Consider the following 27,951-nt stretch of genomic DNA (forward strand, 5'->3'; position numbering starts at 1 on the left):
TTTCACTCTGCACCGAGGACTGAGGCACTGCACAGTGAGTATCATTTTTATTTCACTTCAAACTGTTGATGTAGTAAAACTCAATAACAGTCTCAATGCAGTTCACACTTGGATTAAATGAACTGAAATTAACGGTTGGATAAATCATAAAGTCTAATTATGTCATTTAAACCTGCAAAAATAATTTTAAAAAAAAACAACTGTTCATGTTAAGGAAAAACAAAAAAAAAGTAGCTTGTCTATCACTCTTTAAACCAAAGAACATTAAAAGCAACATACTGTGTTAGTATTGTTCTATTAATGAGCAACAAATTGAAGAGAATATAACAGAGTGGAATTCAAAACTATTAGTCTGATTCATGATCCAAAATCTAAAAGCTGAAAAGAGTAGCTCAAGATTGGTTATTTTTTATCAAATAAGTGTCTGTTGAGCAACTTTCATACACTTTAAGATTGAAATTTGTCTCAATGAGAGGTGTTAAACTCCATATTGACTTCTGCTCACATACCTGCCTGTTTTGTGACCACGCATGGGTGCACCTTTGTGACATGTCACCATTTTGGTGTAAACGGTAAGCTTGGCTGGACACTTGAGCTGCACCTTATAAGGTAGTATGCCTGCTAAGTCCCTAGCATCCCTCCTAGGGCTACCAAGCTACCAGGAGCAAATGGTTAGCCAAACATGGGCATTCCAGCATGGCAGCTCAGCTGTTTGATTACAGGGGTTATCTTTGTGCTGCTTTTCATCATTTATTGCCTGCTGTTCAATGGGAACTCAAAGCAGCACTGTGACCCACATGAGAAGACCAGGATAAGTGAGTAAGTAGCTCAATGCAAATTGAGGGAAAGTGTCGCTATCACTTAAACCAAATGTAAATGATCCGCCTTGTCAGGATGGAGAGGCAGCAGGTAGAGGAAGAGAAAATGCGAGACAATGCATCTGTTTAATTGATGCTCGTTTGTCCTCTTCACTGCCGAGTCCTCTGAGAGACGAATCGCAAGGACAGGGGCTGTTACCTCAGGAATCTATAGAGACTGAGACAGATGATGTCTTCCTGTGCATAATTCTGCTTTTTTACAATCAGGGCTGTTTGTGTGTTGATTTAAAATGTGATGACAGTTGTGGGAGTTTCACTTACAATAACAGGTATGTTTATTTTTTAACTTTATCTTTCATTGTTGCTAATTTGTGCACAAATATTTGAAATTACATAGAAATACGCAATGTTTAAAAACAGTTTGAGATTCAGTCCGTGTCACCTCTCACCAGCATCACTCGTGGCTGTGGTCAGAAATGTCACAGGGTCCTGGAGCTCAGCTGTACATCACCTCTTCAAAGCTCACCTGCTAAATGAATTCTGACTGTCAAATAACCTTGTTTAATTAAGATTGCACAATGTTGCCCATCAAAGGAGAATGAGAGAATAATAATAAATTATATTATGAGAAAAAAGTGTGATCAAAATAGTTGTAATATGGGAAAAACAAACAAAAATCTTTACTCATCTTATGTGTGATGAGTAAAATGATGCACAGTACAAGTACAGGAGTTGGGTTAGGGCTTCAGTTTCCCCTCATATGACCTGCACACAGCTGTGGGTGGTGTTTCCACTCCACCGCTCTTCCACAGGTGCCAAACCATAGACTGCAAATAACGATGAACGATGCGTCTCCACTTCTCCCACTATCCTGAAATTAATATATAAAATATCCTGAATACGAACGCTACCAACTTGTATTGTTGAAGTCATTTGGAGTCAGAGTCTGAGTGGTAGCAATCAAGGAATTGAGCCGTGGTATCAAGGTCCCAAAATGACAGAAACTCTCTTTGAGAAAACGTATTTAACCTGTTCTTTGATGTTTTTAGTTTGGTCCATGTCCTATGCGCTAACATGAAGGAGGCAGGGTTATGACTTATTGCTTCCAGCCACCAGAGGGCGATCAAGACACTTTGGCTTTAGATTTGGGAGCTGTCATGTCATCCATCTTTATGTACAAATTAAGATTTTGTTCCATAAACCTGCTGGCCGGGTTGATGAAACTTTTACAGGGATGTTGCATCACTATTATTTTCAGTGTGCGATTTCTGCTCTGTGTGTCAGCAGGCTAGAGGTCAAACCGAGGTCAGAGGTCAACTGTTCTCCCATCACTGCACCAGAGGCCGAACCAGTCGCCAGTGACAATCGAGACATCGGATCGACCACACCTGAACCACCAGAGATCGTGTCTGCCACTGCCTGCGAACAACAGATCCATCCAACTCCTGACAGTGACACTTCCAATATGGCTGACCCAGCCCCTGATGACAACAAGTACCTATTTCTCGAAAATGATTTTCGCAACAGCGGAGTGGCGCAAGCCGACTGGATGGCCAAGAAGATGGTGTGGGTGCCGTCAGAGAGGGAGGGCTTCGAGCCTGCCAGCATCAAGGAGGAAAAGGGCGATGAGGTAATGATGACGTCATTTTTACTACAAATACTTTTAAACAAGTATTTTAACCCTTTAATGGTCACACCCATATCAGAGAACATTCTTGTTCCTTTCTCTTGGAACAAATATTAGTGTTTTTTCTCACTGTGATGTCACTTCCCGGAGAATCATCTAATGCTTCATATCTCTAAAATCTGTACAACTTAAGTTAAAAGGTTATGTATGTCAATCATTTTTTTCATTCCTACATTTTTCATCATATTCTTCTAAATAAACACATAAAACATATTGATCCCCACAATTTTTTTTATATAGAAACATAAACAAAATAGTTATTAACACTAAAGAAATGATTTGAACCACGTATTTTGTTTTTGTTTTTGAGAGATAAACATTTTCTCTGCTCCTCACCTGCCACTCTCTGGCACCACCAAGTATTATCAACATGTGTTTCACTGCACAAAATGAAACATAATGTTGACACCTCGAGCGTAAAATGTGATGAGGTGAAAGAGGCAGTGACCTGTCATCGTTTTTATTTTAAGATAGGATCATGCAAACGACAATCTCATAGAATCAGCCAGTATTCGTGGAAAGTCTGTTTTCTGGTTAAATTCCTACAGCTGAGTCATCCATTTCCCATTGTTTCCATTAAAGTGAGTGAAAAGTCATTTTTAAACAAATAAAGTTGGTAATAAAAAGTGGCGATTTAAAAATAACAAAGTTATATACTCTGCTGCCTCCATCTTATGGAGATACAGCTCAACAGTTTGGGTACGATGGCTACTCCTCTGTTTTAAAAGCAATGCTGAGTATTTCCCATAAACCTCAATCTAGATGAAATGTTTGGACCTTTTATTGTTCTAATTTTAATTCAAATTTATGATTAGGGATTTCAAGGTATTTTTGCTCTGGACTAACGTAATCAGTTGTCTTCAGGGGCCCCTTCTCAGCTCAGTGCCACAGGCAATTGCTTGCTTTGCCTGTGCTTTTGCAACGATCCTCCCCTTGATTTAATCGACAAGTGGTTTGTTTTCATTGTAAAGTATCTACAAAATGTCAGAAAAACAATATTAATACAGTCGTTATGATCTACAATGGAGCTATATTAAAGATATCTTTTTTTGTGTAGATTAATTAAACTCAATCAGGATCAAAAATATAAAGACTCCTGTAGATTACATTTCTTTTTTACCTGTGTTTGAGTATGATATTCGCACATAAAGTTGTGGTTGTAAGTTCTTTAAAAACAACAGATAGTATTTTTTGACACAGCTGTTTGTTGTTGTTGTTGTGATAATGAAGGCACTGGTGGAGCTTCCCAACGGTCAGAAAGTGACGGTGAACAAAGATGACATCCAGAAGATGAACCCGCCCAAGTTCAGTAAAGTGGAGGACATGGCCGCCCTCACCTTCCTCAACGAAGCTTCCGTCCTCCACAACCTGCGAGAGAGATACTTCTCTAGCCTGATCTACGTGAGACACACACACACACACACACACACACACACACACACACACACACACACACACACACACATTTGTGAAGACCCTTCGTGATCCCCTAAATAACCCTAAGTGAAAAAAATAAAAGCACAAGATTCTGATCCTTCCAGTCCATCTTGCGTCTCCTTGATACTATATAAATATATACATATATATATATATATATGTATATATATCCAAACAGGGCTCTTAGGGTTATTTAGGGGAACACAAAGCTTCCGTACTCCACAACCTGAGAGAGAGATACTTCTCCAGCCTGATCTATGTGAGACACACACACACACACACACACACACACACACACACACACACACACACACACACACACACACACACACACACACACACACACACACACACACACACACACACACACACAAGACCCTTCATGATCCCCTAAATAACCCTAAGAGCCTGTTTGGGACCAGACCTTTGTTATATATTAAGTATCAAGCCGACTGGAATGGACTGGAAGGTCAGGTTATTTTTTTCTACTCGGCCTTAGACAACGTCTAATAAGGTGTGGGATGTAAAAATTACAATCCAAGCTTATGCATCTAATACTTAGGGCCATGAAGATCACTTGAAGTTCAGAAGTCCAGTTCCTCCATTCCTTATATGACCAGACGACGGCATCGGAATAGCAAAAAAAAAATCTCAGAGCCTGGTCTCTGAAGATGAGCTGTAACTGTGATGTCCCATTTAAACATTCCTGGTAAACTACTTCTGAATTTTCAATATACCAAGCTGTAACTTAAATTTAATTCAAATTTCGTGAAAGCTTGTAACATTTCAGTTTCAGAGAAAAGAGTCTTTATACTAAATTGTATTCAGCGCAGTCCACTCGTTCATTATTCCACAGACTTGAACTTGCTGGATTTACATTTTTAACGTGATGTGAACAACGGGCTGCAGGTTTATTGATCTGTGAGTGCGACCTCATCAGCAGATCCATTGATCACTACCTCATGTTTTACAAAAATCAAGCCAAAACATGCCAAAAACTTGGGGATTGACCCTCGGCTGTTTTCCCTTAAGGCCCCAGCTTCACCTGGCTCACCCCAAACAGGTGAGGCCAAACCCTCAGCGAAGTGTGAGGGTCCGAGTAATGAGGCCCCACCTGAAAGAAGGAATCAGGAGGCAGGCGACAGCTCAAACATCAAAGAAATAAGTAGTATTCAAGCTCACAGTGTTTATGTAAACTATAGATTACATTGACAAACATACTAACATGGGATTCCTGGAAAATCATAGAATTGAGAGGATGGTATTCCAGGAGAGATCGGGGAATGTGTGAAGATGCAGAGAGGACACAGCAGTCTATTTAAGAACAGTGGAAAACTAACTAAGTGTTTCACCTTCATAATTTAAAATGACGTGTCTCTTCTCTCGTCCTGTGCCTCCCCCCTCCTCCCTACACACACACACACACACACACACACACACACACACACACACACACACACACACACACACACACACACACACACACACACACAGACGTACTCTGGTCTGTTCTGTGTGGTGGTGAATCCCTACAAGATGCTGCCAATCTACTCTGAAAAGATCATAGAGATGTACAAGGGCAAAAAGCGCCACGAGGTGCCGCCGCACATCTACTCCATCACAGACAACGCCTACAGGAACATGATGCAAGGTAACTGCCTATGTATGAGTGTCTCTGTGTGTGTGTGTGTTTTATGGAAAGTGAATTTAAATATGGTTTTGTGATTTAAAGGGTAATTTCACCCAAATAATAAGAGTGACAGATTATAATGCAGCTTCTTGTCTTCCGTCGGATCTTGGAGATTAGTTGTCCTTACAGTGTTGAAGAACAATGTGCACAACAGCTCTTGCAGTTAATGAAGAGTAGATTCATTAATTATAATAAACAATAAAAACAGAACAGAAAGGACGGACGAGATGAGCAGTTTTCGTCTGACTGAATAAAAGAAACTAGTTTCATGTGTGTGTTTAGTTAAATGAAAGATCAACTTAATCAATCAATCAATCAATCAATCAATCAGATTTCATTTTCATAGCACTTTTTGTACAAGCAATAAAAGACAGAAACTCAGAGGCAGGACGGAAAAAACATTTCATGAGTAGAAAAATTAAGACAAAAATAGAAAAATAAATCATTTGTAAAATGTGTAAATAAATAACACACGAATAAATATAAATTAAAAGCCAGAATAAAAGCAAAGTAAGACAATAAATACGAAAGTTGCAGTTTCGAGGACCACGGAGAGGGAGAGACAGGCTCACTGGTTTCAGCTGGGACACATTAGGACAGGTACAGACAAAGACAGGAAGTCAAGTAAGAGAGGCACACAAGGAAAGACGCTTCAGAGTAAAACAGGAACTAACAAATAATGAACTCAACTTAGACATTTACCTACTCATTCTACAAATCTCTGTAAGTGGAATGCATATTTGATGCGATTTGGACATTTGATACGTTCAACATTAATAAAAACTAAATGAACAGTTTTCTAACTTCACTCTGCACCATACACTGTTATTAAAAAAGCTCTGCACACAATGTCCAACACACAAACAATAAAAAGTAACAGTATATTGTAGAACTGTTTAAGGAGGACTCACTAATGACAAGGAATCATTCTGTAGCTCTGGAGCATTAACACAGGACAAGCGAACAGGCAGGTTTAGAACAGGCACTGCACTAATAAATCCAAGAAACAAATTTATGATATAAATTAACAAGGCAAATTTCAAATACAAAACAAGTTCGAATATACTCATATATTCACCAAATCTATAAATTCAACAAAAAGACAAATCAACAGTGATGATGAACCACCCAGTGAGCCCAAGCGTGACGAAAATCAGAAAAACAATCCACAAGAACAAACAAGACGTCTCAAAAAGAAAATCACCTCTTGTTTAATTCTGGATTCTGAGCCTGTACGACGACTTCCTCTCATCTTTTAATCTGAGTTTCTTAATCACCTTTTTATTCTTGTTCATTTCATTTTATCAAATTTTATGTGAAGTAAATTAGAAAGTAAGAGGGAGAGGGAGAAACAGTCACATAACAGCATCATACACCCTCAAAACACAACTGTGCTTTTCGACAGTATAAATCTGTATGAAACTGCAAACACACATTTTTGACCAAATGAGAGCGAAGTAATGGCGGAAGCCTCCGAGCGTGCCGTCTGGCCTCCAGAATCGTCCACCAGTGACCTCAGGCCGGCTCCCTACTTTCCATTCAGCTGCAGAATGGCCATACATGGAGCAGTGAGACGAGATCACAGCGACGGAGTGCTGCATCCACCTGCTATTTTTAGATGATGTGAGCCGATGGAGGCTAATCTCCCTTCGAACGAGATCTCAAGAGGGAGCCGCTCTGCTCCCGTGTCCGAGGTTCATGTAGTCGTCTCTGGCTCCGAGTAACGAGTTCAGCTCAGTCAACGTTTCACATTATCTCAGCCCCCTCCCACTCTCTTTTAACCTCCCCTCCCTCTCTCTCTCTCTCTCTCTCTCTCTCTCCACAGACCGTGAGGATCAGTCTATTCTCTGCACGTGAGTCCAAATATTAAACTCTTTTAACCTTTTTCCATCGCACCGCACATTCATGTACACACACACACGAGCCTGTTTCCATCACTGACCCTGACCATAACGTCAACATGGCTCAAACAAATATGAACCACAAGCTTTAATCATTTACATTTTATCCCCAGAAGAGGCCAAACCTGACGCAATAAAAGACTAAGTTCAGATCCCCAAATACTCCATCAAATATTAAAATGTCAGGAGCTAGACCTGGCTCCTTCTGAGGCTGCATTTAAAGCCTGATTGCATCACAGCACAGTGGCTTGACTTGACCCAATTTCAAACGCTGCTTCCTACCCGTGGATTCTTTGTGCTAGATAGGTGGCCAAGCTGCAGTAAGCTCTGCTGTTCAAACTAGCTAACGATGCAATGGACAAGCTGGGGACGCAAAGAGGGAATCCTCGTTAGACCAGACTATCTCATTTTGAGTAGGCCTTCCCAGTCTGCTCAGTCTACAGGTGTGACCTTCATAGACGGAGTCCTCGGAAAGGATGCAGCCCCTGAAATGGGAATGGAACACAGCTCTTGTCTATTGCACATGATCTGAAATATTGTCACATCAGCTCCAGATTAAACAAAAACAATCCAAGTCATTTTTTCTCCATTTCAAGCTCAATCTCTTCTCTGCCCTTTTCCTCTTCTCCTTGCCCACCGTGTCACCCAGAGGGGAGTCTGGAGCAGGAAAGACGGAAAACACCAAGAAGGTGATTCAGTACCTGGCTGTTATTGCCTCCTCTCACAAAGGCAAAAAGGATGCAAACCCTGTGAGTCAAAGCATCTTAAACTTCAAAAAATCATGAGTTATTGATATATTATGTTGTATAACATAATATGTTTAGAGAAGCCTCTTTGGTCGTGAATCTTCAAATTGGCTTCATCTACAAATCATCTATAACCACAATTTTAAAGTCAAAGCTGCTCAAGTCAAGTAATGAACCGGGGTTTAATAAACTGTTATTTGTTAAGGCTTGACCTCTGACCCTGGTGTTTTGCTTCATTTTTAATGTGGCGGGGTCATGTGGACGGTCTTTAAAAAAAATGAATTTCCCGATTCACTGGGTTTCTCACCAGTTTGTTTTCCTGGTTCTTCCTGCAGCAACAGCCGCAGCAACCGCAGCAGCAGGCGGGATCCCTGGCCTTCGTGAGTATAAAATGTCAAACAGACACGATAGGTCATCAAGATTCTGCTCAGACTTCCATATGACGTGTTTTGGTCTGTACGGATGAAGGGATGTACAGTATGTGTAACCACGCTGTGGCCTGTAGGGGGAGCTCGAGAAGCAGCTGCTGCAGGCTAATCCGATCCTCGAGGCGTTTGGAAACGCCAAAACCATCAAGAACGACAACTCCTCTCGATTCGTAAGCATTTTAATCAGCCACATCAGTCGACACTCAAACACAAACATTCTGGCTTTTAGCTTCCTTCCGGTTGTTACTGATCTGTAGCCCTTGTTGTCGCATCTGTTCACAGGGAAAGTTTATTAAACTCAACTTTGATGTGACTGGTTATATTGTTGGCGCAAACATCGACACCTGTATCCTTTTTCTTGGATTAAACTTTGATTTAAGTTCAAAAATATTATACTTCAAGTGACATTATTGATTGAAATATTCGCTGGTTAACTACCTGACCATCTCTGCTCAGACCTCCTGGAGAAGTCTCGCTGTATTCGTCAGGCCGGCACAGAGAGAGCGTTTCACATCTTCTACTACATGGTGGCTGGAGCCAAAGAATCGATAAGGGGTGAGCAGCTTATAAAGCTGTTATTTAAAGGATCTCAATAAAAAACACTAATGTAGAATCATGTTTTCAATGAACCCTTATATCTGGATCAGGAGCAGCCCCTCTCCCACAGAGTCCGCCATGTTGCACTGCCATGCTTCTACAGTAGCCCAGAGTGTACAAACCAAGCAATGGCTCTTCAAAGGGGCTTTAAAGTTTTTATGTTTCCTAAAGGCCATCGAGATTCTCCTACACACAAGGAATGAGAGAAGTGAGGGGAGGGTTATTCAGTTGGTTGCAACGTTCGACTTCACCCCTAGATATCACTAAATCCTCCACACTGAACCTTTAAGGTAGAATCATTGAGGGCCGGCTTACACACACAGTCACGTTGAGTATAAAAGGCTTAAAAGTTACAAAATGTATAGTTAAAACAAGTACAAACATATTCAGAATGGTTTGTGATCGTGGATTTAATTGTAACCAAAGGGTTCAGTTGTTGGGTGTTTCGCAGAAGGTTCTGGGTGATCGTGGCAAAGAAGCATATCTTTCAAGACATGTGGGACTTGCAGTGAAAGTCCGTCCTTAAACTGAGTATGGTCCATCCAAAGTCTGGTATGGTTCACACCAGTTCAACCTGGAAGCAAAAAAAGGGAGCTTCCCAGTAAGAAAGTAGCAAAGAACAGACACGATAATCAATGTTACAGATTTCCTGAAGTGTTTACAACAACAAATATGAAAACACAACAACCAAACACATTTTGTCAGCATTTCCTTCCTTAAATAGACGAATAATGCATCCGTCCAATCAATGAGCCTTGTCGATAGCAGGTACTTACCTTTTCCAGTAGAATTTATTGCCATTGGGTTTTGTGATTGGCACTTGCTGGCCACTACACTATATCACATCCGTCACCCAGCTTTTCTATACAGGGATGCAATGATGAGAAGTGTCGGCATCACAAGTGAAACTTTAATATGAGCAAGAAAAAACATAAACTCATCAATGTTTTTACTGAACACAAAGACTGATGCTCATCTTTTGTGTTCTGAATGCAAACGGCTAACAAACAAGCTGCACATGTTTCATTACGTATATCAAAGCTTTGACTGTGTGTGTGTGTGTGTGTAGAGGAGTTGCTGCTGGAGGACTTCGGCAGCTATCGTTTCTTGAGGGCGGGTCACGTGGAGATCCCTGGTCAGGAGGACGACGAGATGTTCATTGAGACTCTGGAGGCCATGGAGATCATGGGCTTCACAGAGGAGGAGAGAATCGGTACAGACACTGTTTATTTCACCCTACTCTGCTAAGTTTCATATACTTAAGCATGTATCTAACTATTTCCTTTTATTTGTTCTTGTTGTTGAGGTAAAAATGTGTGAGCTGATACTGTTTAACATGCATGAGGCAAAAACTCATCAAAAACTTCATCCATAACATTGCTGGATATTTATGCCCTGTCCCAATTCACCCATTAGCCCGACCACTTGGCCCTACCCCTTTGTTAATGAATGAAATTGAAATTCCTGAATGCATTAACTGACGAAGCAAATCAACATGGCGACCGCTGCAGATAAAATGCTCAGAAATATATGTACTAAATCTCTCTCTCTCTCTCTCTCTATATATATATATATATATATATATATATACATATACAGCAGAATATCTGTTTTAATTCAGTAGCAAATGAAGATGGAACTGAATAGCTGTGGCAAGTTTTTCAGGAAAAGCTATATTTACGTCGTCAAAACAAGCATGTAAATAGTCTGAGTGAAAGTAACGGGTTACGTTCGTTACTCCCATGTCGTGCATACGAAGTTTGAAAAAAAAAAAATCCCCGCTCATGTCATAATGTTTTCAGTGCGGGGCAGAAGTTTCTATGGACAGGATTAACGTTACATTGAAATAGCCGATGTAAAAACACTGACTGACTGTTGATCAACAGATCAATCCGTCCCACCTGTCCTGCAGTTGTCAGATGTGTCACTGTTATAATGTTGGTTGGCTGCTGATGACGTAGCGAGTGGTGTCCCAATTCCTCAGGGAAAATGTTCTAGCCCTCTCCCTTGTCCCCCTCCGTTTGGAGGGGGACACTTCCAGCTAAGGGCACTTCATAGGGGTAGGGCCAAGGGAGAGGAATTGGGACAGGGACATTTACTTTCACCCTCCTCGACTCCGCTCTGCAGGGATGATGAAGGTGGTGTCCACTGTGCTGCAGCTGGGCAACGTCAAGCTTGAGAAGGAGAGGAACAGCGAGCAGGCGACCATGCCTGACAACACAGGTAGATCCTTTTCAAAGTACCAAAACCAGCTCCGTAAATTAAGCTGTAAACACGTCTCACCTCCTCTGTCTCGTTTTATCATCTCATCACTTCAACCCCAGCTGCCCAGAAGGTGTGTCATCTGCAGGGCATAAATGTGACCGACTTCACCCGTGCCATCCTCACCCCCCGGATCAAAGTGGGCAGGGAGGTGGTGCAGAAGGCTCAGACCAAGCAGCAGGTAAAAGCCAAACCTCATTAACTAAACGCGGAGAATTAAGGATCTTGGAGAATATGAAATGGAGTGGAGGAAAGTCTGACTTCTCAGGATGTCACTCTGTAAGACTCACAGAGAAGGTTCACAAACTACACCTCTGAACCTCAAGAATTGTTTCTCGGTGTGAAGTTGAACCCTTTTGTGGCATTGTTTTCCAGCAACACACAGCGATAAAAGGAATCGAAAAGGTTTTCTCCCGTCACCCTCACTCTCCATCCTGCACCTGTGTCTTCCTCACCCCTCCGCCCCCTTTAGGCTGATTTTGCAGTGGAGGCTCTGGCTAAAGCCATGTATGAGCGTCTCTTCCGCTGGATCCTGGCGAGGGTCAACAAGACCCTGGACAAGAGTAAGAGACAGTCGTCCTCCTTCCTCGGGATCCTGGACATTGCTGGTTTTGAGATTTTCGAGGTGACTGGATCACTAAACACAGATCATTCCAATATTTGAGTCTTGGTTTTATTGTATTTATATGCAACTTTTCTAATCCATCAATTTGACGCTTATCCTCAGGACAACTCCTTCGAACAGCTCTGCATCAACTACACCAACGAGCGTCTGCAGCAGCTCTTCAACCACACCATGTTCATCCTGGAGCAGGAGGAGTACAAGAGGGAGGGCATACAGTGGAACTTCATCGACTTCGGCCTGGACCTGCAGCCCTGCATCGAGCTCATCGAGAGGCCGGTCAGGATGAGCTGCCACCACACACATGTCATGTGACACGAGCAGTTGTATCATATTGTATTGTATCACATTGGATTTTAACTTATCATATTGTATCGTATCGTTACGTATTGTATCTCAATATATCATATCTTAATGTATCACATTGGATTTTATCACATCATATCCTAATGTATCACATCGTATTGTAAATCCAGCTTTCAAAATTATATCAAGTCTTTTATATATATTTTATATAATCCTCTACAAAGATGTTCAAGAGTCACTGGGCAAAGTCCAAAACTTTTTCTAGAACTAATTTTGGCGGTTTATGAGCTATACTGCAGCCAGCCACTTGGGGGCGATCGAGCGGCTTAGCCTTCACTTTTGACAAGATGTCATGTCATCCATCTTTATTTACAGTCTATGGTTTGATTCTACATGTTCTCAGGCTTAGTCCGTTTTGTGTCCTACAGAACAACCCCCCAGGTATCCTGGCCCTGCTGGACGAGGAGTGCTGGTTCCCCAAAGCCACTGATGTTTCCTTCGTGGACAAGCTGCTGAACACCCATAGCGATCACGTCAAGTTCTCCAAACCCAAACAACACAAAGATAAAATGATGTTTGCTATTCTGCACTATGCTGGAAAGGTGAGGATCACTGACCGCTTCAGGAAGGAGACCAAAATCATTACAGCTGTATATTTGTGGTTCAGTTGAGTCCGATAACTATTAAAAACATATCAGTGAGCCACACTGCTGTGCTGTGATATACACCCTGCAGTCTATTTTTGATTCAGTCCCATATAGCAAATGATGATTAATCCGCCGCTGAAAATAGTCCCCAACAAATAGACCATTTCCTTCTGTTTATTTGATTATAAACAACAGTTAGCAGCTGTTTGACTGTTTGACTTTTTTTTATTTTCAGTTGGAATAAATGATCTTGGATACCAAAGTTTTGAGAGATGCCCAATCATTGTTGATGTGGTCTTTTCATGTGACCTGTTAATAACAAAATTTCATCATGTAAATTATTTACATCCTGCAAATTCTTAACCCCTTTACAGATTTACAGCTTTATTTACATTTCCAGGTTGACTATAACGCAGCTAACTGGCTGACAAAGAACATGGATCCTCTGAATGACAATGTGACGGCTCTGCTCAACAACTCCTCCAGCAACTTCATCCAGGATATGTGGAAAGACGGTAAGTTGTCCATGAGGGGACATCATGTCCTTATTTGCTTTAACAAGATGTTTCACCTCAGATCTTTAACATGAGGTCATTTTATGCTGCCCCTGTTAGCGGATCGAGTGGTGGGTCTGGAGACCATGACCTCCACTAAATCCAAGAAGGGCATGTTCCGCACAGTGGGTCAGCTGTACAAAGAGTCGCTGGGCAAACTGATGACCACGCTGCACAACACACAGCCCAACTTTGTCCGCTGCATCATCCCCAACCATGAGAAGAGGGTAGGTTGTTTTTGATTAGGCTAAGCTCCAATCTACAGAAAGTGAATTCAGTATATTCAGTGCTTGTGGGTTTGCTGGTGTCATGCAGGCTGGGAAGATGGACGCTAATCTGGTGCTGGAGCAGCTGAGGTGTAACGGGGTGCTGGAGGGAATTCGAATCTGCAGACAGGGATTCCCCAACCGCATCGTGTTCCAGGAGTTCAGACAGAGGTAAGGAACTGTCTGAGACCAAAATATCCATGTAAATAATAATACAAACAAATCAGTGTATGGGAAACATTGATCCACATGTGACCGGATCACTTAGGTTGGACGTTGATAACAGGTCTGTAGCCATAGAGTTAAATGCAATATTGCAGTTCCTAATTATGACCACTGGAGGGCACTAAACATTAACAGTCACTTAGCATCACACAACTGTCAACGCATCGTGATGTCACGCATTTGTTTCTGAGCTGCCATTTTTAAGCCTTGTGTTTGTCATTTTGTCCAGTGCCATCTTGTTTTTTTCAAAACCTTAAGTAACCATATTTGGAGAAGCGGGGGACAGAGATTGACTGAGAACTCAAGGACACTGCACCCCCACCCACACCTACAACCTGCACCCACTGGGTGGTACTAACTGTCATGGTATTGCACCGTGTCCAGAACCTAGTGCACACAGAGCTTTATCGTCTATTTGACTCTAAATGGGACCATAGTTTACAAAATGACCATCATGCTGCATTGAAGACTTGAAACTTGAGAATGAGAAACTATATACTATCTTCTTCTAAAACCAGAATCGCCCTCTGCTGGGCATTCGAGAGAATATAGGTTTTAGGCAGTTCCACATAGTGTTAGGGCTTGTTTTAAAAAGTGTGGTTTAAAGTGTGTTGTTTTCTTGTTTGTAGGTATGAGATTCTGGCTGCCAACGCCATCCCTAAAGGCTTCATGGATGGGAAACAGGCCTGTTGTCTGATGGTGAGCTGGATGGATCTGTATTAACAGATTAGTGCTGAAAGGTCTGTTTTGTTTTGAGAACGTTGGACATGAGCTGCTGCATCAGACTGTAGGTCTGATGTTGAGAGGATGTCCGAAGGGAACCAGTAACAGTTTCCAAATCTCCATTTAAGTTTGACTTTACCATAGTATCAAACTGGATTATAAAAATTGATATGTAAGAAGCAGGGCTTTCCATGGTTTCCCTCTTTTAAGCAAACTCCACTCAACTTCACACTTTCCCTCTTGCTGCCCCCCTTCAGGTGAAGCACCTGGATCTGGATCCTAACCTGTTTCGTATCGGTCAGAGTAAGATGTTCTTCAGGACGGGAGTTCTGGCTCAGTTGGAGGAGGAGAGAGACATCAAACTCACCGTCGTCATCATCGCCTTCCAGGCACAAGCAAGAGGCTTCCTGGCCCGAAAGTAAGAGAAACTGTTCAACCAATATCACTAGGTTTAAATATCTATTACACAAAATGACCTGTTGCCTCTTGAATGAAATGTTGCTCATTTACACACAGGGAAGCCTAAATCTGATTCTTGTATATTTGTGTATTTTCAGGGCTTTCAGTAAACGTCAGCAGCAGCTGAGCGCCATGAAGGTCATCCAGAGAAACTGTGCCTGTTACCTTAAACTCAAGAACTGGCAGTGGTGGAGGCTTTTCACCAAGGTTACACACACACGCACATTCATGTACACACACACACAACATTGTTCATGTATGTGTATTTACATGTATGTACATGTACACATGTACAGGATTTATTGGTCCTATGCACATTGGATTAGACCATGGATGCAGCAAAGATCATTCTAATTAGCCACTAATAAATGTAAGTATGTAAATATGATCATTATAATCGGCCGAGTTGTTTAGGTTCAAAACAGTGTCTTCATTTCAATCAACTAAAAAAAACATTTAAATCAGAAGACGTGTTGCCAATAGATCATTCTGTCTATATTGGGATTTGGGTTTATGTGAAGTTGCTGCTAAGAGGGTGGGCGCTAGGTTTGCTGGTGCTGCAGCCGCCATGGGCTAAAACATTAGCATCAAATGACAATGTCCTGTAGCTGTTATGTCATAAATACTAACTTGCGATTTTGTTGTAAATAAAAAAAACAACTATCATTAGCTGTAAAATCGAGTTTAGGCTAATATGAGCTGACCGTGTCATGGAATTGTCACTGTCCAGAGATAAAGCCTTTGTATTGAGGTACCATCATGACTACCGAGATTCTTAACACTCTTATTTCTCATCCAGAATTTTTCTGGGTTGGGTGTGTAATTATTATGACTCTGAAAGTCTTTGTATTGTATAATCTAATGAAATCAAGCCTGAGTTGTGGATGTGTGTGCCCATGGATCAGGTGAAGCCCCTGCTGCAGGTGACCAGACAAGAAGAGGAAATGGGTCAGAAAGACGAGGAACTAAAGACGGCAAAAGAAGTGGCAGCAAAGACCGAGGCCGAACTGAAGGACATCTCCCAGAAACACATCCAGGTGAGACAAACACAGGTTTTCTTCTCCTCTATATATTACAAATATATATTTTATATGAATGCCGACGTGACTGACGTCTCTGTCAATGACGTTGCTGTAGCTGGTTGAGGAGCGAACCCAGCTGGAGTCAAAGCTACATGCAGAGACGGAGCTGTACACTGAGGCTGAGGAGACGAGGGTGAGACTGGAGGCCAAGAAACAGGAGCTGGAGGAGGTGCTGCATGAGATGGAGGCTCGGCTGGAGGAGGAGGAGGAGCGCAACAGCGCTCATCAGCAGGAGAAGAAGGAGATGGAACAGCAGCTACAGGTGGACGACATTATCACTATTATTGATAGCATTATAACATTTTCTACATTTACATTACAGCCCTTCACCGTGACGTTATTTTCTGCAGCTCATGGAGGACCACATCGCAAAAGAAGAAGACGCTCGGCAGAACCTGCAACTGGAGAAAGTGGCCGTGGAGGGAAAAGTCAGGAAAATGGAGGAGGACATCCTGCTGATGGAGGACCAGAATAACAAACTACAGAAGGTACGCAGGATTTTTTGGGGGGCAGATGTCTGATGACGTACTTTGCTCTCATTTTCTCAATGTGTCTGTTTGCAGGAGCGGAAGCTTCTGGAGGAGAGGATGGCCGACATGAACTCTAACCTGGCTGAGGAGGAGGAGAAGTCCAAGAACCTGAACAAACTCAAGACCAAACACGAGTCCATGATCTCTGACCTCGAGGGTCAGTCAGTCGGCAGATAATTAACTTGTGTATTTATTGGCCTCCAGTCAGTTGAAGTAAAGTAGAATAATGTATTTAATATTTTAGTGACTGTGATCTAATACCTATATCACAATTTTAAGTTTTGGATGAGGTTTGTTCAGCATCTTGCTTTGTTCGGTGTGTCCAGTGCGTATGAAGAAAGAGGAGAAGGGTCGTCAGGACACCGAGAAGGCCAAGAGGAAAGTGGAGGCAGAGTTGGCCGACCTCCAGGAGCAGTACGCCGACCTGCAGGCTCAGCTAGCTGAGCTCCGGGCCCAGCTGGCCGCCAAGGAAGAGGAGCTCCAGGCCACACAGGCCCAGTAAGAGGGACTATATCCCCCAGACAATTAATGCGGAGGGATATATTGATTACAGTATGGCCCTCCGTTTATCTGTAATCATTTTGTTTCTGGAGCAGAACTGGTAAACCATTTGATATATTTTCACTAAACTTTACAATTATGTTAATTAGGTAGTGAAGTGATGCCTATGATATTTTGGGTTTGCCAGAGATATGCCATCTCCTGATGACTCAGTTTTTCCGAGATAACCTCTTTGGTAACTACAGTACAGTCCTGCCCAGCTCTTAATGAAAGTGTCATGAAAGCCATTTCATACTCTGAGATATTTCCACTCTAAAAAGAATAAAACTCCTGAAATTATAGTTAGGTCATTTTTTCTCTCTCTGTGTTCACAGCTTGGAGGAGGAGATCAATCATCGTGGGGCAGCGGTCAAGCGGATTCGGGAGTTGGAGGCTTTGCTTTCAGAGCTGCAGGAGGACTTGGAGGCCGAGAGGTCAGCCAGGGCGAAGACCGAGGCAGCACGACGAGACCTCGGGGAGGAGCTGAATGCGCTGCGCACCGAGCTGGAGGACAGCCTGGACACCACCGCTGCTCAGCAGGAGCTACGGTCTCAAATAATTTAGTTTGTATCGAACAATATTAAAAGCAGACTGTGAATGACACAAGTCTTTTTATCTGAGAAGGCTCTGTAAAGTAAAACAGTGTCAAAACAGTGTCATTTGCATAAAAGCAGGAGCTGCCAATTAAAATCTGTAGGCCATGTTGTTGGATGTGTTGTGGGTATCTGATGTATGTGTGTTTCTGGTGGGCAGGGCGAAGCGCGAGCAAGAGGTCGCCATGTTGAAGAAAGCCATAGAGGAGGAGGGACGGAGCCACGAGACTCAAATCCAGGATCTGAGACAAAAACACAGTCAGGCTGTGGAGGAGCTCAATGAGCAGCTGGAGCAGGCCAAGAGGGTACATCTTACGTAATAATAATTACACAACAACCACAATAATATGATATGACATGAACTACTAACATTATCTGAAATGTCTCCAATCATTTTCAAACACAGGGAAATCTGTAATTTGAATGAAGTTAGCCGTCGTTTCATTTGGTTAAGATACTTAAATGGTTCATCTGTCAATTTTCTGTCATTTTAGCAGTTAATGAACTAAATGTTCAGGAACTATTTCTCAAGCAGAAAGGTTCTCATGAAGAGAGGTTCATGGTGCTAGTTTATTGTTGTTATGGAAACAGCAAAAATAACATGATTTACTACTAATTTGTGGGTCATTAGACTCTCAGCTTTATGCCTTGAACTGGCTTTTATTTTGGCCAAACGATAAAGACTAACTGTCTAACACACACACACACATACACATTCCTCTTTTCAGGTGAGGGCCGGTCTGGAGAAAGCTAAGCAGGCCCTGGAGAAGGAGTCAGCGGATCTGAGCACCGACTTGCGATCCCTTGCCAGTGCCAAACAGGACGTGGAGCACAAGAAGAAGAAGGTGGAGGGTCAGCTGAACGAACTGCACTCACGCTTCAACGAGAGCGAGCGGCAGAGGACTGAGCTGGGCGAGAGAGTCTCCAAGATGAGCGTGAGTCCTACAAATACTGAATGAATTAATACTAATTATATTTACTGTTTTGACATACTGCATTGAAATAAAAACACACGACTGAGATTTAAAGAATAAAGCAACAAACCAAAAAACGACATCATCTTTTTAGAATGAAGTTGTCACATTGATCCTTCTTTAATGTCAGGATAGGCTTTTATTGTGAAAAGCAAGCTGAAAGATTCCAGTTCAAGACCATGAATTTCTGTTTATATCCTTCCTCTGTGTTAGCTGGAGCTGGACGGTGTGACGGGTCTGTTGAACGAGGTCGAGGGAAAGAGCATCAAGCTGAGTAAAGACGTCTCCAGTCTGTCCTCTCAGCTTCAGGACGCACAGGTGAGACTTACTCAAGATGTAGTTCAGTTTAAACAGTTCCTTTGTATAATCTTACTTTACTAACTTCCTGAAGTGAGTCCAGATTTTACTTTGTAGGTTTTGGTCCACTAGAGTCAGGGGGAGTATGCATCTAACCGTAATATTGGCAGGTAAACAGTGTCCCACACTACAGACCAACATGAGAGAAACTTGTTCTCTGGCCGTGGCCCTATAATGGTTGTCCTAGTGATTCAAAAATCACCTGGGACAAAACTCCTACATTGTCATACATTTAGGACGACTGTACTCAAGCCTCTATACATGTGGTGGCCGCTCAACCAGATGAGCTATTGGGTTTTCCAATTCTGGGGGCATGCTCCTGAGGACATGTCTGAAAACGGCTTTGGAGATATCATGGTGGTTGTTTAGATATTTCACTCTTAACCACAAATGTCAACCTCATAATGGCGCCTTGCTAAAAGTCAGAGGTTCAGCCTCCGAAGAACGTGAACTTCTAACTTGTTTTTTTAGATATTTCAGTCCGGACCAGAGTCGTGGACAAAACTGACTGATGTTACTGTCGATATTACACCTTTCCCCACATGTGCTGCAGGAGCTGCTGTCAGAGGAGACTCGTCAGAAGCTGAATCTGTCCGGACGTCTCCGTCAGATGGAGGACGACAGGAACAGCTTGATAGAGCAGCTGGAGGAGGAGACAGAGGGCAAAAGGGCCGTGGAGAGGCAGGTCTCCAGCCTCAACATGCAGGTCAGTAACTTCAGACGTGAGTGGGGGAAGGACGGTCATCTGACATTCAGAGATTAATAAATAAATCTGTATGTACCTTCACTTAGACATTAGTGACACCCTGTAGAAGTTTGACAAACTCCTTTGAGCTCTCCCCATTTCACCTTCTGGCAGCTGTCGGACTACAAGAAGAAGCTGGACGAGATGTCGGGAGCGGTGGAGCTGCTGGAGGAGGGGAAGAAGCGTCTGCAGCGGGAGCTGGAGGCGACAAACAATGACTACGAGGAGAAGGCCTCAGCCTACGACAAGCTGGACAAGAGCCGAGGCCGAATGCAGCAGGAGCTTGAGGACGTCCTCATGGACCTGGACAGCCAGCGGCAGCTTGTCTCCAACCTGGAGAAGAAGCAGAAGAAGTTTGATCAGGTCTGGAAGATTTCTCTTTCTCTCTGTTGTTAGAAAGCCCATAAAATGTTGTAGTTTGTCCAAGAGCGTCAAGAGCTGCAGCAGCCTTTACTCATTCATAGAAAGGGATAAGAATAAAGTCACAGGGTTGTCCTTCTCTGTCCATGTGGACAGATTTGTTTGTTGAATCCATTCAGTGAAACGTATATTTGAAATCTCCGCTGTCCTCATGTTGCACAGATGCTGGCAGAGGAGCGAGCCGTGTCCTGTAAGTTTGCAGAGGAGCGGGATCATGCGGAGGCGGAGGCGAGGGAGAAGGAGACAAGGGTGTTAGCTCTGGCCAGAGCTCTGGAGGAGAACCAGGATGCTCTAGAGGAGGCGGAGAAGATCATGAAGGCGCTCCGAGCTGAGATGGAGGACCTCATCAGCTCCAAGGATGACGTGGGAAAGAATGTAAGACATATGGTCTGAAATGTGAATGAGTTTTTCCAGGATTAACGAAGGTTGAAATAATTCCTGGTCTGATCTTCTTTCCATTGACGTCAGGTCCACGACCTGGAGAAGGCAAAGCGTGGCCTGGAGGCCATCGTGGATGAGATGAGGACACAGATGGAGGAGCTGGAGGACGAGCTGCAGGTCGCCGAGGACGCCAAGCTGCGTCTGGATGTCAACACTCAGGCCCTCAGAGCTCAGCACGAGAGGGAGGTGCAGGCCAGAGATGACATGGGCGAGGAGAAGAGGAAGCAGCTCCTCAAACAGGTGGAGCCTCCTGCTGAAGTGTAACGTTTGTTTCCTCAAAACCTCACGACCACTTCTTCTCTAACTGCTCCCACATCAGTCGTTCAGTCTTGCATCAGTTTCACGGAGTCCAAAATGATGACCCCCACCCTCTCTCTCTGTCAGGTGCGTGAGCTGGAGGCGGAGCTGGAGGAGGAGAGGAAGCAGCGAGGTCAGGCATCAGCCGGGAAGAAGAAGCTTGAGGGGGAACTCAAGGACATGGAGGACCAGCTGGAGGCCACCAACAGGGGGCGTGACGAGGCAGTGAAGCAACTCCGCAAGATCCAGGTCAGTTTTTTGTGAACTTGTTTTTCTTTTAGCATCTATTTGTTCAGGGGTGAGGAACCATTTGCTACCAAGAAAAATCCTTCGAGGTCTAGAACTGCTTCCCTTGATGAAGATGATGATGAAGATGATGATAAAGCTGTTCAATAGAGTCAGACCGATTTTTTGGGTGGCCAATAAAATCAGTTCATATGAAAACTTTTATTTGTAGAATAAACATTGCAGAGAAGATGTGCATTTATGTTTATATTTTACATAAAAATTGTGTTTATTTCCTTAATTCACATTCTATATATTTGGTATAGTTTTATTTTTATTTATAACTGTAAAAAGAAAGGGTTTGAACATTTTAAATATTGATATTGTAAAACAGCAAGCGTCAGTTAAGTTAATTTTGTCATAAGGGTTTGATAACGACACCATTAAAAATGTATATCTGCAAATCTTTTACTTCCTAATATCGGTGTCGGCATCTGCCCCCAAAAGTCCATAATGGTTGAACACTACTCACAGCTGGTTTGGCTCCGTCAGTCTTGAGCAGAATCAAGTACGTTTGTCCCAAACATTATCCTGAGGACGTTCGTACAGTCGCCATGATGCATGTCAGTGATAACACGGTCATGCTTTATGTTACAGACAAGTTATATCATTTTCTTTCATCAATCTCTTGAGAATTATTTTGGATTCCTGAATTGTCTCTTGGAACAGCCTGTTCCAGTTGAAATCAAGAAGAAGAGATCACAACTTTCAAGAAACTAAGCTGGACTGATATTTTTAGAAAAAAAGATGCACCTTAAAGCAGCCGCATGTTCACAAATGAATAAATGTATCTTGAAACAGGGTAGCGTGCCTCCCACAATGCGAGTCATATATGTTTAAATAGCAGCGTGCACCTCCTGTGCTCCTCACAGGGCCAGGTGAAGGATCTCCAGAGGGAGCTGGAGGACTCTCGTGCAGCCCAGAAGGAAGTGATCACTTCGGCCAGAGAGTCTGAGCGCAGAACCAAGGTCATGGAGGCCGACATCATGCAGCTGCAAGAGGTGAGGTCAAAGACAACACTTTGTTGTTTCCCATCAGTTGTGATTGTGTGTCACCAGAATGTTTAGTTTTTCTTTCATTAAAAAAAATCATTGAGAATGTTGTTTATGAATAATAAATGTAATAGACGTTTCCTCATGACTTGTCTGTTCTTAAAGATCAGACAGAAAGCAAAGTTCATGTGTTTTCGATTTTAAACTCATGAATTTACAAATATAAATACTTTATTTTCGGTTTTACCCAGATTATTTTTCGGTATTTACTTTTTAAATTTGTGAACATAGGTAAAAATAAGGTTAGACAATCGTTTTTTATTATTGCAATACTAATTTTGACCAGAGGTTTAAGTGCACTACTACATAAGAAACATAAATAGTGTGTTAGAGAGTTATGTTACATTAATATGATGTTTTCTTTAGGTTAGAGGGTAACAGGGACAGTGGTACAATCCCATTTTATGCTTTTGACCTAAACAACTTATTATTTAGATTTTTTTTTCTTTTCTTTTGTTTTTCGTTGATTTTTATTTTTTATAATTTATAACAGAAAGCAACATAACCTTGTTTTAAAAAATTGGGGAAATTATTGTGGCAAAATATTTTTCCACTTGCCTTGATGGCTTCCATGGATTTGAGAGCAGGGGAGAAAATGCTGATGTTTCTACAGTGATGCCTTCAACTCTCTCTCACACTCTGCTCCGATAACATGGTCCTCATTCCTCTGTCCAGGTGTTGGCAGCAGCTGAGAGAGCTCGAAAGCAGGTGGAGGCAGAAAGAGACGAGCTTCATGAAGAACTGGCCAATAACTCCTCTGGAAAGTAGGTGTTTTTACTGCAGATGCTGTATTTATGTATTTACAAAGGGCACTTCCATTTTGTGTTGTGAAAGATTAAATAATTGGGCCAAAGTGAATTTCTGGAGTATTAGTTCCTAAGATGCATCCTCTTGGACCCGAGTGGGTCAAGAGAACAGTTCAGCCAGGTAGTGGCACTAGAAGTAAAGTCAGTGGCCGACAAAATGAATAAGAGTCCTCATGAACATCATCTGAAAAATGTATGAAGATGTAGCCTGCATTTGATTGAGTAATTTGTTATTTAGCTATTACAAGGAATAAAGAAATATTTATTGTAATTTGTTATTTAGCTATTACAAGGAATAAAGAAATATTAATTTTATTGTTTATTATAAGGAATAGTTTTACCATTTAATCAACGTTACCAGTTTTGCAATAGTTATTTTTCCTTCAGAAATATAACTTCTTGTGAAAGGAAAGGTCTAAAAAATTTACTTAAATAAGGTATTGACTTCCCACATTTAATTTCCATCCTTCTTTTACAACATCCAATTTCTCTCTCCTCCTCTTCCTCTTGTCCAGGAATATGCTGTCCGAAGAGAAGCGTCGTCTGGAGACGAAGATCAGTCAGCTGGAGGAGGAGCTGGACGAGGAGCAGGCCAACATGGAGAGCCTCAACGAGAGGCTGAGGAAGAACCAGCAGCTGGTAGGTTCAGGGAGGGCAGAGATCGGACTGTAAGTGTATGTAAGTGGAGCTGGAGTCTGGACTCTGAGTGTCCGTGTGCGTCCTGCCTGTCGCTGTCCAGGTGGAGCAGCTGGGCGCCGAGCTGACGGCTGAGAGATCCTCCGCTCAGAGCAGGGAGGGATCCAGGCAGCAGCTGGAGAGACAGAACCGAGAGCTGAAGGCCAAACTGCAGGAGACCGAGAGCCAGGGCCGCTCCAAACTCAAATCCTCCATCGCCGCCCTGGAGGCCAAGCTGAGAGAGGTCGAGGAGCAGCTGGAGATGGAGAGCAGGTAAAGGTGCATGGTGGGAGATGGAGTTTGGTTCCAAAGGTTTCATGCCAACTCACTGGCAAAATAGAATAAGTTGGTTAATAACATCTCTTAGAAATATGAAAGGTTTAATTTGATTTTATTGACCATAATAAAAAACCTTTGCAGGAACTGTCATACAAACAGATTCATTCTTTGGTGAAGTGGTTTGAAAGAACGTTTAACAACTTTGACATTTCAATTACGCAAATGATCAAATATATGAATCTACAAATCTATTAATGATAAATTTGTACAGTTACAGGGTTATTTATGCTCGATGTTAGATATAGATGTGGACGGAGCCCATATGAAGGAGTTACACCAGCATATCATAGAACACGCCGAAGAACTTCTTCTTATCATGAGAAACTTTTGACATTCATAACATCCTCCTGTGACATGTATGTTTACATATATATTTGAGTGTAAGCTACAAGGCAAAACATTTTACTTTGAATGTTTCATTTACTTTCTAGAGTAACATTTTGAGAGAGTACAGTGGGTTTTTCTGTGATACTTAATTTTTATTTGATATCATTCAGTATATTTTCTGTGTAGCTGATCTGTGACGTAGGCTCGATAACATTATGCATGACGTCTGCTGAAGGAAACACCTGCATGATGATGTTTTTGTAGAGAGCGCCAGGCCAACGGCAAGAATCTACGTCAGAAAGAGAAGAAGCTGAAGGATTTCACAATCCAGATGGAGGATGAGAGGAAGCAGGCACAGCAGTACAAGGACCAGGTAACATGGCTGTAATCTGATTACAGAAGTAATCTGTAACCAGCTGATGCAAAATGTGTTCAGTGTGTAAATGTCACAGCCGGTCCGTGTGTCCACTCTGTGCAGATGGAGAAGGGCAACGTGCGGCTGAAGCAGCTGAAGCATCAGCTGGAGGAGGCGGAGGAGGAGGCTCAGCGTGTGGTGGCCGCTCGCAGGAAACTGCAGAGGGAGCTGGACGAGGAGACCGAGGCCAACGACGCCCTGAACAGAGAGGTGTCGTCACTCAAGAGCAAACTGAGGTAACAGCGGAGGACGACTGAGAGGGTGGAGCTGGGGGTCGAACAGAGCTTAAACAATTTATGAATCATATAAAAGGATTATTGTCACTTCTGTCTGTCGGATATATTCAAATGTATCCAATTTGTAAAGATGGAAATTAACTGGAAGATAAATCTGGTTCTGAGGACATTTCCTCTTTTTTGAGATGATTGTACTTTATAGTTGTTTTCTTTGTAAATACATTTTAGTCAGATAACTCACGTTTTAATGTTTGAAAATGTTTTAAATGTTTAGAACAATGTTAGTGTCTGACTTATAGGCTCCAACTTCATCAACCCCCCCACAGATATGATTATATATATATATATATGGGGAGTGATGACCAAATATTTATATCCCCCCTGTAGCCTACAGGTGGATACTGGGGTGGTGGAGTTACTGAATCAAACAGCAGCAATATTAGAAAGCAAAGGGAGCTTAAATAGACTGCCAAATTGGGAGGGTGTGTATTATAGAGGATTGTTGAGAATGAGGCACATGATTGGAGCAGTGCAGCTCCAATTGGCTGCCCGAACTAGCTTGAACCTGTCGCTCCAATTAGTAAATTATACAAAAGGTAAAATATTTAAATGTTAATTCTAACAATTTTAGTTTGAATTTAGTTTGATGCTCGTTTTTTCAAATATTCTGGATTTCTTTTCCTGAATTATTTTCCACCTCCAAAAGGAAGCATGAAAGAAAAAGTTGATGAATAATAATAAACCAGGGACTGTGAATAAAGATTCGCGACACGTCTCCACTTCCACAGTAGAGATCATCGTATGGAGCCGTGGTGGCGAAGTCGCGCCCATACACATGCTCAACCAATCATAACTCAGTCTCAGCTGTCAATCATGACATTTCACATCTTTATACAATCCAATAACTAATTGAAACCAAACAGATCGTTGAACACTTGAACAAACTACTACAGTGTGATAAGAACTTCTTAAAATGACAGAAACCATCTTTGAGAAAAGTTTTACGTGAACTTCAGTTTTTTTTTTTTGGTCCATGTACCATCTACTTACATGGAGGATAACAAAAATGCTTTGCTTCACTTTTAGTAGCCGTCATGTCGTCTGTTAACAAAAAAAAGTAAATCCACAAGTTTCAAAGAATCTTATAAAATACGTGAATCTTGAAAATTAAGTGAATTTTGTCCATGTAACACATGATTTAACATTCAGCATTGGATCATGGTATAAAACTCTAAAACAGGAGATTCCTTTTGAAGGCAGATTTTTTTTATTTTGAGCGTAATTATGAAATTACTAAATGATCAAATTTCACCACTGTAAGCGATGAAAATCCCATTCACCCTGGATTCTTCAATGTTTGTGATTATAAATTTCCTTCTCTTCCTCATGTCTGGCTGCTCCCGTTTCACATCTGTCCTCAGGAACCACTGATCTGCAAACTGTCCTCCAAACTTCTTCTTTAACAGCCTTTTGATTTATTTAATTTTCACTCTGCAAATCCCTCGAGTTCTTGCTGCTCTCTGCTCCTCCTCTGTGCTTCACCTCCCTCTGACCCTCCTCTTCCTCCTGTGTCTCTTCCTCCTGATGTGTTTGGCGTTCCCAGGCGTGGTGGCAGTGGCGGGGAGGCAATGTTTGCCAGCCCCAGCCCTCGGAGCAGCAGCGGTGGCGCCAGCATCAGGAGCTTTGCGATGGGAGGGAGCATCAGCCGGAGGAGCGTCATCAGAGAGAACTCAATGGAACTGCAGGAGGACGAGCCCCCGTCCCCGTCTCCCCCTGCCTGCACCTCCCCTCTGGACGAACGTGAGGAGGTCTACACCCCCGATGAGTAAAGGGACCACTTCTGATTCGATTTCGCTCAAGTTAAATGTTATCGACATGTTTCAGGAATATTTTTACACTTAAATTTAATATTTTAATTATTTTAATTTAACACAAAAACACATGGCGCTCCTGGATATTTTGGTTTGAAAAATATATTTGAAAATATCAATGCCAACGTGTCATTATGATCATGCATTTGCCATTCAATTATTTTTAAAGTTTTGTTTTTTTAAATTGGCAATGATTTTCATAACTGATCGTTTCAATAATTTGAAAAGTAGACGCTTTTTGCTCCATATTCTCAAATAACAGGATTTTATGCGCTTTGACATCATATGTGATCATAAACTGAGAATCTTCATGCAGTGACATTGATCCCGCTCCCTTTGTGCGCCGACATTTTTCACTAATTTCGGAACTTTTCAAGAAAATAATGAACAGATGCAGGAACAAGGATATAAAGAAGAATCCTTACATTTAAATGATCTTCAATTATTTAATAGAATGTTTTCAGTAGTAACTTAATATTTGTTTTTAGTTTGGAATCCTGATATTTTCTTTTCTAAAAATGCACATTTCCTCTCAAGTCGTTGATTTAAACTACTTTTTCGTATTTTAGAAATGATCATATATGGCATCCTCTTTTAG

The 27,951-nt window shown here is 42.1% G+C and overlaps 1 protein-coding gene across 1 annotated transcript; it reads left to right on the forward strand.

The window, feature by feature from the left end:
* Window positions 1–27,902, forward strand: LOC117765848 (myosin-11-like). The gene is made up of 43 exons (XM_034592386.1): window positions 1–34; window positions 2,106–2,448; window positions 3,736–3,906; window positions 5,437–5,593; window positions 7,458–7,485; window positions 8,183–8,282; window positions 8,615–8,659; window positions 8,785–8,877; window positions 8,990–9,053; window positions 9,164–9,262; window positions 10,374–10,517; window positions 11,432–11,527; window positions 11,629–11,747; window positions 12,039–12,191; window positions 12,294–12,467; window positions 12,923–13,096; window positions 13,542–13,656; window positions 13,756–13,922; window positions 14,011–14,132; window positions 14,816–14,885; window positions 15,167–15,327; window positions 15,467–15,575; window positions 16,274–16,405; window positions 16,506–16,712; window positions 16,801–16,938; window positions 17,014–17,137; window positions 17,307–17,478; window positions 17,856–18,068; window positions 18,274–18,418; window positions 18,842–19,048; window positions 19,301–19,405; window positions 19,998–20,150; window positions 20,304–20,552; window positions 20,772–20,984; window positions 21,078–21,290; window positions 21,435–21,596; window positions 22,505–22,633; window positions 23,360–23,448; window positions 24,006–24,129; window positions 24,230–24,438; window positions 25,096–25,204; window positions 25,310–25,482; window positions 27,086–27,902. The coding sequence occupies exons 2-43, from the start codon at window positions 2,284–2,286 to the stop codon at window positions 27,309–27,311; spliced, it is 6,018 nt and encodes a 2,005-aa protein (XP_034448277.1). The 5' UTR covers window positions 1–34; window positions 2,106–2,283; the 3' UTR covers window positions 27,312–27,902.
* The last annotated feature ends 49 nt before the right edge of the window (window positions 27,903–27,951 follow it).

Source organism: Hippoglossus hippoglossus, chromosome 8 (genome assembly GCF_009819705.1).
Source record: "Hippoglossus hippoglossus isolate fHipHip1 chromosome 8, fHipHip1.pri, whole genome shotgun sequence".
Taxonomy (NCBI): Eukaryota; Metazoa; Chordata; class Actinopteri; order Pleuronectiformes; family Pleuronectidae; genus Hippoglossus; species Hippoglossus hippoglossus.